This window comes from Archocentrus centrarchus, unplaced genomic scaffold, assembly GCF_007364275.1.
Source record: "Archocentrus centrarchus isolate MPI-CPG fArcCen1 unplaced genomic scaffold, fArcCen1 scaffold_26_ctg1, whole genome shotgun sequence".
Lineage (NCBI taxonomy): Eukaryota > Metazoa > Chordata > Actinopteri > Cichliformes > Cichlidae > Archocentrus > Archocentrus centrarchus.
Window position 1 is genome coordinate 6474653 of NW_022060256.1, and position 18490 is coordinate 6493142.

The window sequence follows — 18490 nt, forward strand, 5'->3', positions numbered from 1 at the left end:
TACCATAATACCTCAGGTTCAGTACCTGAGTGCCATCGGCTGCAGGGCCTGTGAGGCCAACCTCTCAAACATCCTCTGCAGCGGCGGGTGCAGCGGGTGGTCTTCATCGCTGAGGGCCTGACTACAGCGCTGCAGCAGCCGCTGATGGAGGCAGGCTTCACACAACACCTGCTGGTTCCTCTCACTGTTCACCAGGAGCTGCAGGATGTTGGCCACTGCCAGCTGCAGATCGAGGGCATGCTGGGTGGAGACAGGAGGAGGAGGAGGACGTTGAAGAGCTCATAGTTCCCACAAATGTAAGAGCAAATAACACTAAACTAAGTGTAGTTTAAATCCTTCCATAAGGGGAAAAAAGGTTAAGCAGAATCAGGTAAATGCTACAAACTGCTTTTGGCAACACACTGATTAAATAAATAAATAAATCAGCTACTTGTCATTTATCACATTTGATTTTTTTCCCCCAAACTGCACATCTGTAGCTAGCTGACTGCCTTCTGACATGGAAAAACTAACAGACAAAAAGGCACTTCCTTTCCCTTCACCCACTTTGACAGGAAGCGCACTTCCTCGTTACGTTTCCTCACCTCTGGCTGGCTGTCGGAGGACACGGAGGGCAGCAGGTCCACCATGGCCAGGACAGCCCCTGGGTGGATGGCCACCATGTCTGATGAGGATGATGAAGAAACTGGGTGGGAGGAGTTTGCCAAGTGGAGCTTCAAGTCAGTCAGGGCTTTTACTGGGGCAGGAGGGCCCGACGTACCGTAGTAGCCATGTCTGGAAGCACAAAGACGACATTAGATCGTCATAATTTCAGACAGGCTTAGCCATGAACAGTAAAATTAGGAAATTTGTTTACTCTCTAAACCACTTGAGTCACACTAATTTACATGTCCTGCTCTACTGTAAAATATGTAAGTAGCTCACAAAAACAGGAAGCAGCTCCTTAATATTCATAATCAAAGTTGTGAGACCTGACGGGGCTCCGGGGGAAACTGTGCTCTACTTAGGATCAAAATAATCCCGTCACTGAATGTAAGCATTGTATTTAACACTCTGTCTGTAACTTTAGTTAACATGAGTCAGTTGTTTGCACACTTCAAAGATGGAGGTGTCAGACGGCTATAGTTTCATCCAAAGCAACGAGCCCCCGCCCTACCCCCCCACGCCCTGTGCAAACAGCAGAGAGTAGCAGATCTGCAGGGGCCCGCACTCGGGTAATTAGACAAAATAGGCGTGCTACTGCGATGCAAATTAGAGCGGCAAATCCCTCCTCAGGAGAGATGCAGAGCTGGAAAGGTTGGAGTCAGCATAAAATGCTGGAAGGCTTGGCTCCGGGGCAACAAAATGAACCAGATTGCTGATGTTCACAGCAGCTGGCGGACACTTTAAACTGTTTTTATTTCTTCAGAATCTAATCACACTTCTGATTGATTATCTGCCGCCAGAGAAGACACAAAGTCTCCTTACTTTCGCCTCTTAGTAGTTTCTACCTTGGTTTTGAGTCACTTCTTTTTTATTTATTATTTTTTGCTTCATCCATGAAGCACTCTGATCTGCACTAATGTGCAGCTCAAAGTCCAAAAACTAAGTTTGATTCCTTGATAAATGCAGCGTAATGGAGGCAACATGCTTTAGCAAACTCCAGCTGCGGTGGTGGTTAGAGCTCACACAGGCTAAAGCGAAGGAAGCCAAGATGAAGCCGCTTCTTTTGCTTCTGCTGCTTTCAGGGATTACAAAAATTTTATGAGCACAGGTTCTTCAGGCCCCAAAGACCTCTCAGCATCCTAATATCCCAAAAGAGCACTTCACTCTCAGGCTGCAGGCTAATTTGTGGCTCCTAGAGTTTCTGAGGCAGAGCGCTCAGTTATCAGGCCCCTCTCCTGTGGAACCAGCCATCCAGACGGGCACCCTCTCTACCTTTAAGATTAGCCTTTAAACTGGAATTTTTGATAAAGCTTAAAATTGCCAGTTGCTCCTTTAGGCCCCTGAGGAATCACCCACTTTTCATTCCTGATGCATTTATATGCCACTACTGCGTGACATTAATTTGTTTACTCTCCCACAGTTTATATTTTGTCCTTTTCTCGCTCTGCTCCCCCCTCCCTCACCCACACCCGTCACAGGGGATGGCTGCCCCTCCCCGAGCCTGGAAGTCTTTTCCTGTTAAAATGGACGTCTTCCTCCCCACCGTGCTGCTCAGTCGATCATCTAACTAATACTGTAAGGTCTTTACCACGAGGTTACTGGTGCTATATTTAAAAACTGAATTATGAATCTGATTTATTCTCACAATGCCAGAGTAAGAGTTATTTTATCATGAGCAGCTGAGGAGTTACTGCAGCCACTCTCCTGCTTTTCCTGTCAGGTGTTTGGTGTAGACCTTTAAAAGAAAGCTTGAAGCGTGAAATCGTGCTTTATTATCACACATACCCACTGTTTTAGCCGCCTCAGTCTAAGAAATGGAAATATTCTAGCAGGCAACACTGAAAGGGTTTAAAACATTTCTTTAAACAAAAAAACAGCAGCAGCTTTTTCTGTCTGACTGTCAGAAACATGATAATCACAATGCTGATTGCTGCAATTTGCACATCACAACCGCCGTCATTTTCTTCAAGGCGAAGCTCGTAGCACAAGCTGAGCAGCAAAATTAAATCAGAAAAGCTTTTATTTTTATGGAGCAATTTAAAAGAAGTAAGTATTTTGCAACTTTTTCATATTATACAGGCTGCCAAATAAGCCTGAGTGAAGTATTAGGGAAAAAAAAAAAGACAATCATAAACACTGAAACTGAAGTCAACAGTGCAGAAAACAGCCGCAATGTTATTAAATCCACAAACAAGATCTTATAATGAAGCAAGGACAAGAGCCCTATCATCTCTAATTGTCAGATTAGTCTGCCTCATGAACATGCAGACTTGGAGCCAATCCAGACAGGCGGGGGGGGGAAGAAGTCTGCTGGGAAGAGACCCTCGTCTCACCTTGACAGCTATTACAGCTTGTGGCAGAGAATATTTAAAATGTCCCAACCAGTTTTCCCTTTGTAAATGAAATTCAGATAGGAGCAGAGATTGGGTTTTTAGAGAGAGGGGCGAAGGAGACGGAAGAGCGCCGGAGCGAGAGAAGAAAAAACAGCAATTTAGCTGAATCTGAGTGTGGGGAGAAATGTCCCCGTGGTGCCCACAACAAAACAGGAATTCACACGTGTGTGTGTGTGTGTCTAAGAGCTTGAACCATTGTTTCAGTAATTCCATTAATTTAAATTACATCCAGTATTAATGTTTTTTAAAAAGCATAGGCCAAGGTCGGTGCCCTGGCTCAGAGTTTTTGAAGAGCACGCTCCACCAGCAGGTCTCATCAAAGTCGGCTGGGTCTTTTTAGTGTAATCAAACACACAGCACTGAAAGCAAAACCCAAAAATATGGTGGATTTTTGTGGTGGAGATTTCTGGCTTGGAGTACATTAGTAGATTTCAGGATGACTTTCTGTACATGCTGAAATCTTTTTCTACCTGGAATTCTTCTGACTGCAAAAATCATAAAGTTAAAATCTGATATAATAACACCTCCAGTACGGATGAACTGTGAAGCCGTAAATATATCATTCTGATTAAAGGTCTTGCACACGCTGATGGATTAATGATTTTGGTAAATTAGCAGTGCTGTTAATTTCGAGGAGCTGGGTGGTGGTTTCATAAATTTGTTAGCACTGTATCTTATACAGAGCCTTGGTCCATCCGCTCATTTCATCCAAATCAAGCTGTTCTGGCTCCTCTCTCTCCCTTTCAACCAGCATTCCTCTGATTGGCTGGCCCTCACAAACAGAATGTTTGAACAGTAGGTGGGCGGGGACATCTGCCCTCTATGTCATTACCTGTACATTCGCCGACCTCATTATTTGAAACTTGTTCGAAACTCAAGCTAACTATTAAAGGCCCTCTTTAATGTTCACAGTTTCCAGTTTGCAGCAGGAACTCCATGTGACAGTTAAGGGATCAGTGGTTCTTTTGGGACGTCTCTCTTAGTATCTACTGAAGGTGAGGATGACAGAAGGAAGGATGAAGGTGAGGAAAGTGACAGAGCGCTGTAGCTACCTCTTCCTGGCGAGCGCTGGCGTGCCCCATGGGGAGGGCAGCGAGGTCTCATGAGTCAGGCAGGGAGGCACCTGCTCCGCACGACTGCATCGCAGCACACGCGCGCGCACGCACACACACACGTGCGTACACACAGGCATGCACACACACGCACACACACACACGGCCGTGCAGATGGGCCAGACCGAGGGTGAACAGCCAGACAGCGCCAAAGGTTAAAGGAAGAAAAAGAGAAAGAGAGAAAAGAAGGGAAGAGGTTGTTAGTGGAAAAGTGACAGAAAACAGGAGCAGAGCTCCGGCTGGGTCACATGCACATCGCCAGCAAGACCTCCACACGATCTTGGCACGTAGCCTGAGGAGCCTGCTTTAATACCCCAGTTCAATATTAAAGTTCATATGAGATCACAAAGCTTAAAGTCTGTTTTACCCCGTTGTGGTGCACACATGCAAAAGGCAGATGGACTGTAATTATTAAAAAGCATAATGGATGTGATGGTTAAGAAAATTAACAAAATCTGAGCTCTAATTAAGAGATTCAAATCTGTCACAAAGAGCACAGAAGAAGCTAACAGACTCGAGAGTTCCTTCTGTTTCACAGTCGCACTGAAGTTCTGAATGTCTGAAAACTAAAATGTCACAAATCCCGGCACCATGACGGCACTCCCAGGCTGTGCAGCTTCTTTATTACACTGCATGTCTCTGAGTGAGCAGCCACAGTTTAGTGTCTCAGATGAAGAGCTTGAGTGAATAGGAGCTGTAACGTGATTTATGGTGCAATATATACATTACTGACAGGCTCACACAAAACCCCCTGGATATAATATCTGCTGGTTACTGTGTGAGCAGCACACTGAAATTACATCATATACATTTTGCACTTAGTGTGACATTTGATAGAGTTATTTAATCTTAATCTTGAATAAATGTCCCTAACAAAGCTGTATGTATTGTTAGGGTCTGTACTTGGCTGACCTGTCGAAAGAGTCTGTGGCCATCTTGTACAGGTAGATGAAGAGCTTGCTGCAGTGTTTGAGCGTAGGACACACACTGTCTCCTGCACAGCCTCCAGGGACAGCCTCGTCCTCCAGCAGCCTCTGGAAAGGCTGCGCGTTGGAGGGGAACACGCTCGTGAGGCCCAGCTTCTTAGTGTCTGAGAAACAGCCCAGCAGCCTGGAGGACGGCAAGCAGAGTCAGAGTGTTTGCTGCATTGAGTCCACAAAACAAAATGTCAAGTGTTTTTTTTTTTTTGTCCCCCCCCCCAATCATGTGACCCACTTTCACAAGTACGATCCCATGACAAACCTAATGAAATCTTCATGAAACTAAGCAAACTCCATCCACTGATGATTACCACAAGATCTGACTGAAGGCACCAGGAGGAGTCTGAGAAATGAACCTGAAGTTAATCCTCCTAAACCGTTCACCTGTGATCCCCCCCCCAACTTTCATAAAATATTCACATCCTGTTTGATTATCCATCCAGAAGCATCCAAAGCATTTGTACAAGCCCTGCTAAAAACTATGGAATACCCACTCAAGGATGTTCATTCAGCTTTTTCTTACTTGGTACAAAGAAACAAATCAAAGGCACAAAACTATTGTTGTTTAAAAGCAGAACTTCAAAAAAACAATCAAATTCTTTGAATTAATGGTGTATTTTCATACAGTGGCTCTTACCTGACAGCATCAGCCAGCTTCTCGTACTGGATCTCCGTGCGGAAGAAGTGCGAGTTGGCCGGCTCGTAGCGCATGGCGGCGGTGAGCGTGCAGAAGACTGTGTGCAGAAGCTCAAAAACCTGGTTCTGGTTGACGCGCTCCCAGCCGTGTCGCGGCGGCTGGCACAGCGAGCGCTCCATGGCCACCAGCAGCGAGGTGACGTAGACGAAGCCACCCACCTTGCGGAACACCGTCCGAGTGCGATGACTCTCACGCAGCACGGCTAACAAAGCCTGAGCAAAGAAAGATTCCTCCATCAGGATGAAACGTTTACAAAGAGAAAAACAGATTTTCTAATAGGATATTACTCACCAAAGGTAGATCAGTTTATGCATAATTTATTCTGATGTTACGCACCTCATCTTTCTCTTTTTTCCACTTATTTGTTTTTTTGTTACCCCATTCAATCACATCTCTATTCATCAACTCATTTTTCCTCTCATTGTTCTTTTGCAGTGACATATTTATGAGCCCCTGTGGGTTTCTTTGCCTCACTGCACCAGCTGAGTTTTTTTCCTACAAGTTTTACAGTTTGCATTTGCAAGCAACCTAAACCGAAACATCAAACTGTAACCCAGAAACGCGTCTGGGGATGTAAGAAAAGAGCCCGAGAACACAGAACGACTGTGACAGGCAAAGTTTTTAATTGGCAAACAGGGAGAAAAACGTCTGCGAGCGGCAACAGATGAAGCTTTTGAATGACACAGGTGAAGTGCGGTGTCAATAAAAAGTAAACAGCACCACTGGGGGCTGTTTAATATGATCACCTCTGAAGTCAAAATGGCGGCGGCACGGAACGCACAACTAAATGATGAATGCTCCTCTACGTCACACAATGATTCACAGCATCCAACAATCACTTCAGTAACACAAAAAAATTAGCAAAGTCCTGATGTTACCTAGACTTACTTGATAGTTGTGGACATTCAAAAACAGCTGGTATATTATCATTACAGCTGTGATTTACTCAAAATGCCCAAATATTAATCCCACAAAAAAGTGAGTGTAGAGAGAAAAAGAGGGACGCATTTGCCAGATCCAATCTCAAAACCATCTCCCATTGGCTGATGAAAATTCAACTATTTATTCTACTTTCACCGGACAGTAATGAGTCCTGTAGGTCCACTCTTACTGCTTCCATAGGAATTTAAAAGGATAAGAAGCAGCTGGTAATCAAATGCACTTGACTGACAAATCATCAGCAGATGTGATCACCCCTATAAGAAACACAAGTTTTGCCAGTTAACACAAACACAAATCCACAACCTTCCCAGGAGTGGCTGTCCTCTCACTCCAAGGTCAGGCCTCAGAGAAACCGCAAAACCTCCGAGAGCTCCATCTCAGACTCTCCAGGCCTCAGTCAGGCTGAATAATGATCATATAATTCGATAAAGACTGAACAAGTATGGCTTGTTTGGAAGCCTTGCCGGGCGTCCTATCACTAGAAAGAACATGGCAGCATGGCTTAGGTTTGCAAAGTTGCATCTGAACAAACCACAAGACCTCTGAACAGGACCAGAGTGGAGATGTCTGACAGCATACCAGCACAAACACCTCATTCAGGTGGAGGGCTGATGATTTGGGCTTGTTTTGCAGCCACAGGACCTGGGCACCTTGCAGTCACTGAGTTGAGCATGAACTCCTCTGCGCACCAAAGTATTCTACAGTCAAATGTGAGGCCAGCTGTCCAGCAGCTAAAGCTCAACCAAAATTGGGTCATGCAGCAGGACAATGATCCCAGGCACGGCAGCAAATCTGCAACAGAACGGCTGAAAAAGAGAAGAATCGAGGCGCTGCTACGGCCCAGTCAAACATCAGCCACTGCCAGACAGACATGGGCTGAAACTGTAGTTTATTTCATAAACTGCTGCATCGCTGCCTTTTCCTAATGTGAGATATTTTTAAGCCTGAACCAAATTAGTGGACTGACAATAGATTGCATATAATAGCACAAAGCATACCGTGCTTTACCATCATTCTGGACACAACGAGTACCTGATTTACAAAATGATGCTGCATCAAGTAATACTCATAGCTAACCACTGTGATCATAAACTCATCAGGAAAGCATTTACTGTAGGTCACAGGAGCTCGGGGCCATTTTCATATAACCCTGAAGGTCACAATTAGGTTTTTAACTGAACCTCACAGAAAATGTATGACATCGCAGCACCGATGCATTCCACTGCATTTTATTCAAACCTCCCATTTCTACATTTCTGAACATTATAGCTAGAAAAAGAATTACAGCAGCTAGGGCCCATAAAAATATCTCCAAACGGAGGGACAGTGAATGAAAGAGAATTAAAAACAGTTATATGTTGCACCACTGGGCCAGCGGTTTCCTGCTACTTTAGAAGACTCCCAGACTCAGCACAAAGCTTTTAAAACCAGTCACAGGATGTTGGACATCCTCTTCCTGACCTGTAAGCTGGGAAATTACCACCAGGCGACAACTACATGCACATAAAATTTAGGTTTAGGGTGATAAGTTTGGCAGCTGCGTGGAGGCTGTGGGAATTAGATGGGGCCTATCAGGGTTAGGCTGTTCCCCCCCTGAGATATTAAAGTGTTAAATGGGCACCGTCACAAGGATAGGTTTAACTCTGGTATCTTTTAGAGGGTCTGCAGTGCGTTTGTGCCAGCGATAAATTAAACTCTGAGTAAGGAAAAAATTATTAAAGTCTAACTAGATTTGATACGAATTCTTTGCAATCCTTTTTAGGGTGATAATTAAAATCCCTGATTAGTGAAATTGGAGTAAAATGCTGACGGGTTAATCCAAACGAAGCCTTCAGACGGCAGGAGAATAACCTCGTTTGAAGGAGTGGAATCTGAAAATGCAATTATGCTTCAGCAGATGAGCCGCCCTCACATCCTGTCTGTGTGTGAGTGAGTGTGAGCAGAGTGCATGCTTTTATGTGCACCTAACCCTCAGCGCACCTCGTTTGAAGCAATTACTGTATGCAGGGCTTCAAATGAATATTGATTTTTTTTAAATTACAGACTTTCCGCTGCTCAGACTTCTCACTCAAATCCACCGACAGGTTCTGGCAGTGTCCACTAAAACAAATTCAGCAGATGTAAATGAAAAAGAGACGTAAGCTGCACAAATTAAAAGCATATAAGTGGCTGTCCCCGCAGGAAGCAGCTCAACATTAGTGCTTAAAACATAAAGAAGACGAGTACGCGGTGTGAGCCGTTACCCTCAGTATGTCGGTCTTCAGCTGCAGTTCGCTGGGCGGTGCAGAGTGCATCAGGCCCAGCAAAGTTCCCATGTCGTCGTCACCGCTTGGCGACAGGACGAGCTGCTGAATGATGAGCAGGGCGTGCTCGCGACACTGGCGGTACTTCACGATGTTGTGAACGCAACGAGCTCCGCCGAACTCTCTGAACAGGGCTGGAAGAAGTAAAGAAAACAACAAACAGTTAATGATTAAATTTGCTGATGGGTACCAGAAACCTCCGGCATCTTTGCAACATAACTAACACCACAGCCACGCTTCACTGTGGCCTCCTTACAGCTTTAAAGCTGGGCTTCGGTTAATGAACAGGTATTTGGCAGCCACAGATTGTTTTTGGTCACTTTTTTTGTAATTCTTTAATATATTTCAGAAAATTATGAGAATGCACTTTAGGAGAAGTCAGAGTGGTTCAACCAACACTTTAAAATTAAATATTCCATGAAAAATAATAGAAAACAGAGAAAAGCACGACAAACTGCTGCACCTGAAGGGAAGGGGCAACATTTCTGGTACCGCAGTTTGCTTATAGTCAGTGTTGGTGACCAATCATGCCTGAGCAGCTTCGGCTCCAATCAACCTGTGTGTGGAGCTAAAGAGGGATCTCCAAAGCACTGGCTGATATTTAAAACAGTCAGACTGAGGCGTCCTTTAAAGCAGGAGTGACTCTTTGGGCTCATACGAATGCTTTAGTCCAGCTTCAGTTTGGCAAATCGTTAAAATCTCTCAATTTCTAGACACCAGATCTTTCTTGTATTGCCCACCTTTCCCAGTTTCCCATTCCTCAAATGAAAACAGTAACGTTATGCACAAAAACAACCTTAGATCCTTCCTTGCATTTCTATTACACCCATTTCATGGCGTGAAATAAATGCATTAGACATTTACAAGGAAAACTTTGGGGGTGGCTGTAGCTCAGTAGGTAGAGCAGGTCACCTACTGATCAGAAGGTCAGCGGTTCGATTCCTGGCTACTCCAGGCTACATGCCAATGTATCCTTGGGCAAGATACTTAACCCCAAGTTGCTCTCCGACCGTCCCGTCGGAGTATGAATGTGTGTGAATGATAGTTAATTAAAAAGCACTTAGCTTAGTACATATGGAAGTGCTTGTATGAATGGGAGTGCATGGGTGAATGTAAACATGTTGTAATAGCGCTTTGAGTGCTCATACTGAGTAGAAAAGCGCTATATAAGAGCTAGTCCATTTACCATTTACTTTGGCTTCTTCAAACTGAAACTTTTCAGGCTGACATCTTCTGAAAATCTGATTTGTAAATGCATTACTGAAAAAGTGGCTGTTTTGTAATGTTACTGATATTTATTCAAGTTTATCTGGAGATGATAAAAACCTTGACTGATCCCATTATTATAATTTCTTTCTAATCTTGTTCTCCAAGTCTCTCCAGGTTAGGCCGGCCAGCTGAGGAGCGTAAACTGTAAATTTAATCAATGTGTCAGATATTACACACATCATCGTCCCTCCGACCAAAGACACCGGTCTTCATCATCAAGGTCAAACAGAGCTGTGAGCTGTCAGCGTTCTCACACACACACACACACACAGGAAGAAAACTGTCTTTCCTCTCCACCTCAACAGAGAGGTCAAAGTTCAAGGCACATCATCCTAGAGATGATGGAGAATCAAAGTATTGCTCAAGGACACGTCAGTAAGGACGGTACATGGAAAAAGAGGAGATTGGGTAGTTTGTGAATTAAATAACTGCACTGATTCAACACTTAAAAGTTGTTTAAGGTTAAACTTGAGTAATGACTAAATCTTTTTTTAAAGGTACAGCTATGATGTGGTCCTCGTGGTTTTTCAGGCGACATCATTTGTGTTTGTGTTTTAGCACCAGAGCTCAGAGACAAACATTTAACCCGCTGGGACCTTAAAGAGACACAAAGTTGGATCATTTTCCTCCAGAGTTTTTTTTTTTTATTGTTATTTCTATTGAATGATAGCTCTGACCTTGTAAACATGGCTGCATGATAAGAATCAGGTACTTTTATTATTAAGGGAGATTATGTAAAGCTCTGGATTTCATTTAATTGGAAGGCATCAAGCTTTTTAAGGAACCACCAATCCTGCATAGAGCGTTGTGTGCATGCGTTTACCTGCATTAGTGTTGGTGGTGTTGGAGCTCTGCAGGAGCACAGTCAGCGTCTCCATCACCAGCCAGGCCAACTGCTTCTGCTCCTCTGCCACGGTGTTGTTTTTGCAGTCTGCTAAACACACAGAGAGGAGGTTCGTGTTAGACAGGATTATGAATGCATTAATGCACTGAGCAAATAATGATTCAGTAGAAGATACAAAATAAAAGGCAGGGAGTAAAAATTATGTTAACCTTAACTAACTAACACTCAAAAAAATAACTAGTATTGCTGTTGGTTAATCACAATCTATTTTATTTTTGCTGTGGATCTCCGAGGCTGTTCGAGGAGGGAGAATCAGCTGTGAATGTCCGCTCCTCTCATTTTCAGGTAAAAATGAAAAAGAAGAGGAACTAAAAAAGCAGCTCACCTTGGTCATTGTTGTGTGGTTGCTGTTGTGAGGTCGGGTCTTTGAGCAATGCGGCGTACTTGTGCAGCAGGTTGACCAGCACCTCCAGCAGGCCGACCTCCCGCAGCACGTCGCTGAACACCGGGTCGTGCCTGGCCAGCTTCAGCAGCGTCCCTACGGCCGTGATGCTGCAGGCGTACGAAGTGCTCGATTTGAGCAGCACGCTAACACTGAAGAGCTCCTTACACGGCACATAGTTGAGGCTGAAGACGACAAATTCCAGCAGCTCAAAGTACTTGGCCTGAGCCTCGGGGAGTTTGGCCACACGCTCTGCAAACTGAGACAGCGTGTGCTGCGACTCCAGGATGAAATAGTTGGCTGGTTCCGCTGCGTAGATGTTTCCGACGGCGTCCAGGAGCATGCAGGCCAGACGGCTTGTTTTGGCTCGTAGGAAGGCATTTTGGAGCACCGAAAAGGCCTGAATATTACGCACTGTATGGCCTGAAATAAAAAAAATATCAAATGAATGCCCACTGAAAAAAATACCACCTGAAGCAGAAAAAAATGAAGTAACCTAAACTTTAAAATGAAATCAAAAGATTCAGAAATGTGGCGCCCGGGTGGCTTAGTGGTGAAGCCGGCGACCACATTCGTATACTGCGTTGCGGTGCAGGTTTGAGTCCCGGCCATTTCCTGTCTCTCCACTGCTGATAAAAGCCGCTGTGGCCAAAAGCGCAAAAAAAAAAAAAAAAACTATTAAAAGATTCAGAAATGGTCCAACAATTTAGACACATGGAAGATGTACTCTGCTTGGCATCAGTATTGTTATATATCAGAGGGGTATACTATGAAGGAAGCTCAACAAAGCCAGGCTTTCTTTGCATTAACTGGCTCCACAAAACCTAAAAGCCCAGTCGGCGATAACGAGTATCGGGGTGGTGGTCAGGGATGTCTGCTTCAGGATCTGTGCACGCTCACACGTAAAGGCTTGTTTCACACATCAAATGAGTCATCTACACATAATGATCCCTGTGAGTGTCGCTTACTGCAATCAGAGATGTTATCACATGATAAAATAGTGAAGAAAAAAAAAATCGATAAAGTAAAATGTAGCACTGCTTCAAATAACATAAGAGATGCAGAAAATCATTAATCTTGGGATTTACTGCACAGAGTAGTAAAATTAATTAATTCAGGTTAATTATTGTAACACTGTTGCTTATTTCTAAGGTTGAAAACTGAAACTGGATACATTTACACATTTAATGTTACTGAACCACAGCGTAATGAAGTGGATGTGGAAATCACTTCAGTTTGTCAGCAGATCAAAGTGAACGTAATGTACTGATTGAACAGGTTGAACAGGTATTCTCTCTGTTTAAGTAGCTGCAATTGTACATAAGACTCAGCAGTTGAATTCTATACTTAGAATCAGGCATAAAAACATTTCTCTATTTTCTGCATAACCAAATGAATACATGCACATTCAATTTGTGCTGCTGTAACTTTACAGCTGGGCTTCATGAGACAATCCAGCACAGGCATGGATACATATATGGAACGCCATAACCAAAGTGGTGGCACAGTATACAGGAGCATCTGTGCCGAGTATGACCCGGAAGTGCCAAGGTCAAAATGGGACACGCCCCCACGGGTGGTTGAGAATGACCGAGCTAAGATCCCGTGGGGCTTCCAGATACAGACGAACAAACTTGTGATGGCTAACCAACCGAACATGGCAGTGGTGGAAAAACAAAGGAAGAAAGCCGTAGTGATAAACGCTCCAATACCAAGAAACCATAACATCACGAAGGTGGAACACGAGAAGCTCGATAAATATCAAGGGCTGAGAAGAGCTAGAGGGGATGTGGAAGGTGAAGGTAACAGCGGTCCCTGTGATAATCGGAACACTCGCAGCAGTGACCCCCAAACTGGGAGAAAGGCTCCAGCAGATTCCTGGAAGGACCGCTGAGATCTCTGTCCAGAAGAGCGCAGTCCTGGGAACAGCTAAGATACTGTAGGACCCTCAAGCTCCCAGCCCTCTGGTAGAGGACCCGAGCTTAGTATTTAATGATCATAACTAAAAAATGTTATGTGCTCGCTAACTTTGCACAAATAACCCTGTTTTTTTGTTGTTGTTGTTTTTAAATACTCAACAGGAGATTCCTCCTTCAGCTTCTGCTGAATCACTTCTCCTTTCACAGATACCTGCTACTTCAAATACTTCCTTGTTACTGACATTAATTTTGTTTAACATACACGTTTACAGTTTGCTTTGCTGAGCTGGTATTGGAGTAACACTCTTCAGTCACTGAGTCTCTAAAAATATTTTAGGCTTTAACATAACTCACACTTAAGGAGGACACTAAAGAAAAGTGTGTGCCAGCACACACCCTCAAACACACACAGCACTTAAGTGAATGTGGCGGGTTAATTAGGCGTGTAAGCGGACCCTCATACCATGATGGCTCCTGGTAATGACTTTGCGCACAGCTGGAACTGTCATTAGGTGGGTAAACACAAGTGCAACTGGATGTGCTTGTGTGTGGGGTAAAGCAGGCAGCTGAGCTCAACTGTGTTAGTGGCAGGGTGTGTGCGGTTAGAAACAGCGAGTGTGTTACCACGTGTGAATGGGGGGAGGTGAAAGGCCAAATTAAAACACAACAGCTACAAAGAAACAGCGTTCAAACCTGAAGCAACGAAGTTTAAAACCCTAAATGGTGAACCCACAAAGTCAGAGTGACACACAAACACAGGGACATGTTAGATTTGTCATTTGCATTTGGTTAAAAGAAACAAGTGTGAAAGACAAATAAATTAACAAATAGATGACAGAACAAATAAAGCAGAGCAGTTAGCTTCAGGGCTTAAAAAAAAAAAGTCCACTTGAGGCTCCAAAAAGGAGTCGATGTTTATTTGGCCTCCATGGTTGGTCCCCACTTCTAAATGTGGTGATTTTCTAACTCATCCACCTGGATACTGACGTTAGGCAGGACTGTGTGTGCACCTTAGCGTTGGCCAAAACACTGATGTTGAGGTTGCAAAATGAATCAAATAGTTTTACATTTTTAGTTGTTTTTAGCAGCATTTTCTTAATAGTTTTATCAAGAAATCCATGATCTGAATTCTTTTTTTTTTTTCTTGAGGGGGGACGGGGGGGTTAGTATATTTGTGTGTATCTAAGCAGGTTAACACTTAAGCTTAAGCTCTTCAAGCATGTACATTGTGGGACAGAATAACTACTACAGAGTTTATTAAATGGATGAAAATTACAACTAAAATCTTTCTAGTTTGGAACCACAGACTGAAGTTCATGCAGGGACACAGTGCACGGGTAAATGGGCTCCATTTGCATGAAAGAGGCTTCAGGCAATTATGACAGTGTGACAGGCAACAGAGCAACTACAGTGTCTGTCAACAGGTTAAGCTTATTGGGATGAGCCACCCATCAAAGTCATTTCAGGGATTAAGATCTGACAGGGAGATACAGCAGATGGGATACGAATGAAGACTTTTCCTCAAGTAATTCCTTTCTTGTTTCAGGGCTTCTGGGATAAATCAAGCTGGTGCTTCTGTGCAGGCTTAAGAAGCTGATCTGTGATCTGAAAAATCACTGGGTTGTGAAAACATCGTCCCTCTCTCAACACTTTATTTAAATGTATCCTTGTTTTCTTCCTTGGATGACACCAATGGTGGATCCTTAAGCAACAAAATGTTTTTTGGCCGAGGAGACGATCAATGACAGGAAACGTTTAATCACAGACTGTCTAATCCAAGAGCTTCACTTACACATCTATTTTCTTTTAAGTCTTGCTCATTATGAAACATATGATAGATTTAAGGATTGAGTAGCCACAGTTGCTAACGCTAAAATACCTTTCCCAGAGGGCTGCGGGAGAACAAATCCAGGCAGCAAGAAGGGGGCCCCGGTTGTCAACCCGGCAGGTTTCAGCTCCGTCACTCCATACGTGGACAGACAGGTGACCAGGTTGACCAGGTCCTTCAAAGCATCTTTTGATTCGTCCTCCTTGGCCTGTTCCAGTCTGGATGCAGAAGAAAAGTTTGCATTAATCATCACACACCATAATGTAAATAAGTCCGCGCACACCTAGAACCCGCTCGGTGACCACTTGGTAACCACCTGTCAGCATGGAAAAAGGTATTTTCCCTGAATGGGTGCCAAGTGGTTGCTGGGAGTTGCTAGGCAAAGGGGCACACAGTGCTGCAACTAAAACCTCCTGGCTATTGCTCTGTTTGGCAGCAGACTGCTCTGGTTGACTGTCGTTTGGATAGGTGACACCGACTTACCTGCAAACACTCACCAACTACTCACCAAGCAGTAATGAAACTGAAACCAGAGACGGAGACTGTGTGCTTTCAAAGTAAAAGCTGCACCTGCTGAAATGCAGCGTTAAGGCACAACCTGTACACCTGTCTCCTTTTCCCATTTAGACCACACTGTTTTGGTGAGTATTTGGCAGTGTTTGCAGATAAGTTGGCATCTTCCAAGTAAACTACGCAATTTTCTAGCAACCAAAGCAATCACAAGAGGGATTTTGGTGCAGTACCCTCTTTGTGACCAATTTCACCTAGCAACTGATGAGCTGTAGGAAGGGAGACCTTACCTGAGCATGAGGTCGCAGAGGAACGCGTAACCCTGGCACATTCGGAAATCGTCCAGCAGGGTCTGCGACACGTCGCTGGAGTCTTTGAGGAAGCAGGAGAGGCCGGCGAACATCTCAACGATCTCCAGAGGGGAGAGATCGTCTGACTGCTGCATGTTTTGAACACATGTGGCCAGGCATTCCTTCTCTGTAAATGGAGGAGGGGGTGTCAGAGGCAAAGAAATGTAATATGCAAGAAATCTGTGTGAGAGAATTATGGGAATTATTAAGGACATAAAAGCTTGCCTTTATCTTGGATTTATAGGAAGGGAAAAAAAGATGCATCAGGCGGGAAAGACACAGAGCAGCTTGTGCAGCTTCAGTCAGATTTACAGTTTTAACAGCATTTGTTCTGCTAGAAACACGAGAGCTTCGGGGCCTTTCTTTTCTAACTTAAATTGAAAGGGTCTGTGTATTTCACATATGCAATAATAACAGGGATAACTAAGTTGAAATAATAAATCACATTAAAATAAATGCTTTTGATTTTAGTGTCACATAAACCACTGTACAAATCTCACAACAAATTGTAATCAGGCAACCCTCTGGAGGTTTACAGAGTTTAATTTGCCAAAATGCAAACTGTAAATTTTGTAAAGTGTTTTAAAAATAGTAGAAAACAAACTTCTTGGTTTTCTTACTCTCACAATGTGTTTTCTGTTACTAATGTATGTGGGCTGGTTCGCATTTTCAAATATTTCAGGGTAAGCGTGCGCATCCAGATGTTTTTCGGAAGACCATCTTCCAGAAACAGATGTCCTCTACAGCCAGCACATTTGTATTTACCGTGTATGTATTTGACCACGTTGACACTAAGGCCATGTCGGGAGATGGTGGTGAGCACCTCCCCTGCACTCCTCCTCCAGGGCAGGTTGTGGGGAGGACACCAGGAGGTGATGGCGCTAAATAGTAACTGGAGGTCATCCTTTTGGGCCAGCTCCTCCGCTGGAGACACAAATGTGCAGAGCTTCACCAGGATCTGCACGAGAAGAACAAACACGGTACTTTTTTAGTTAAGCCCGAGCCTGCTGTAGTGGAGATAGAACCGTGTTTGGGGCACATGCTGCTTGAGTCAACATCAAGGTCTTTATGGAAGGCAGAATTTCTCTTTTTTTTTTTTAAATCAGCGTCCAAATGGATTTAAAGTAGCAAAAAAAGCCAATTAATCCAGAATTAAAACTTATTTTTCTACCACATATACCACATGTAAACACCAGAATAATCAATCTTTTTTGGCAGTGTTTAAATTTTTGAATAATCAGTTATTGTTTGTGTGAAGGTTTTAAAAAGAAACCCAGCTGACAGCTGAACAATCAGAGAAAAAGAACAGGAAACTCTGCGCCTGGACTGTAACAGCTTTTGGGACAGTAGATGATCCTGTCGACTTTTTTACCTGGACAAAGACTTTCTGGAGGAGTGCCCTGCGGTCAGCCAGGGGCAGGTCGGGCTGGGTGTGGCCTTGGCCGGGGGTCTTCTCTTGGTTGGGTGGTGGTGGTGGTTGTGGCGGCTGTGGTGTGGGGCCTACAGGTGCCTCGGCCATGTGGGGCAGGTCAAAGAACAAGTAGAGGCATTTGACGAGTGTAGAGGGCACAGACATGGTCGTCATGCAGTCCACAGTTTTCTGGTGAGAGTCGGACAAAAAGGGGGTTAAAACAGAGCTCAGGGACCCCAGAATACAGGAATAATACTCCAGGCCCACAACTGTGCTGACACTCAGATACAGAAAATATCAGAGCATCTGCTAAAGATTTACTGCAGTAAATATGGGTATAATTATAACTTCCCAGCCTTCATTTGTCACTCTATTACAAATTACACAAACTAACCAACCAATTGGAGGAGCACTAGACAAACCCCCCCCCCCCCCCCCCCCCCCATGTTTAACAAGGTGAAATGAGAGTTTTGCAGGTGGAGTGTGAGAGGGTGTAACGTGCTCCCTTCCTGTACAGAGACATGGGATGGAACTGGCTGTAATAATGTTAATCTTACAATGATGAGAGCATGAATAGAACTGGTAGCATATTTATGCAACTACTTTACTTTTCTGTGCATTTCTTCACTTACTATTATTTTGCATACTAATATATGTTTATCTATTAATATAGATAAATCATCTCCAGCTATACACAGTGTAGCGCAATAATACGGGTATAAATTGTTTGCATGATATCTCAATGTCATTGCTATAGCAATGCAATGCATTTACATACAGTGAGAAGAGCCCGGGCATGTCTGAAAGTAAGAGCCATGTACTGTATTGGGTTCAGTACCTCCAAC

At 43.9% G+C, this 18490-nt stretch overlaps 1 protein-coding gene across 2 annotated transcripts in view; it reads right to left on the reverse strand.

Annotated features, from left to right (window-relative positions):
• The window catches only part of wdfy3 (WD repeat and FYVE domain containing 3), a 115676-nt gene that overhangs the window by 63596 nt on the left and 33590 nt on the right, over positions 1-18490 (reverse strand). The window contains exons 5-16 of one of the 2 annotated variants that reach the window (XM_030723439.1): positions 17607-17834; positions 17000-17192; positions 16175-16361; positions 15426-15592; positions 11571-12050; positions 11165-11275; positions 9013-9206; positions 5768-6039; positions 5063-5260; positions 4091-4174; positions 585-774; positions 26-240 (exon numbers count right to left, since the gene is read on the reverse strand). In XM_030723439.1, coding sequence (XP_030579299.1) covers positions 26-240; positions 585-774; positions 4091-4174; positions 5063-5260; positions 5768-6039; positions 9013-9206; positions 11165-11275; positions 11571-12050; positions 15426-15592; positions 16175-16361; positions 17000-17192; positions 17607-17834 — 2519 coding nt within the window. The remainder of the gene's footprint in view (positions 1-25; positions 241-584; positions 775-4090; positions 4175-5062; positions 5261-5767; positions 6040-9012; positions 9207-11164; positions 11276-11570; positions 12051-15425; positions 15593-16174; positions 16362-16999; positions 17193-17606; positions 17835-18490) is intronic. The other variant, XM_030723440.1, reaches the window with a different exon arrangement.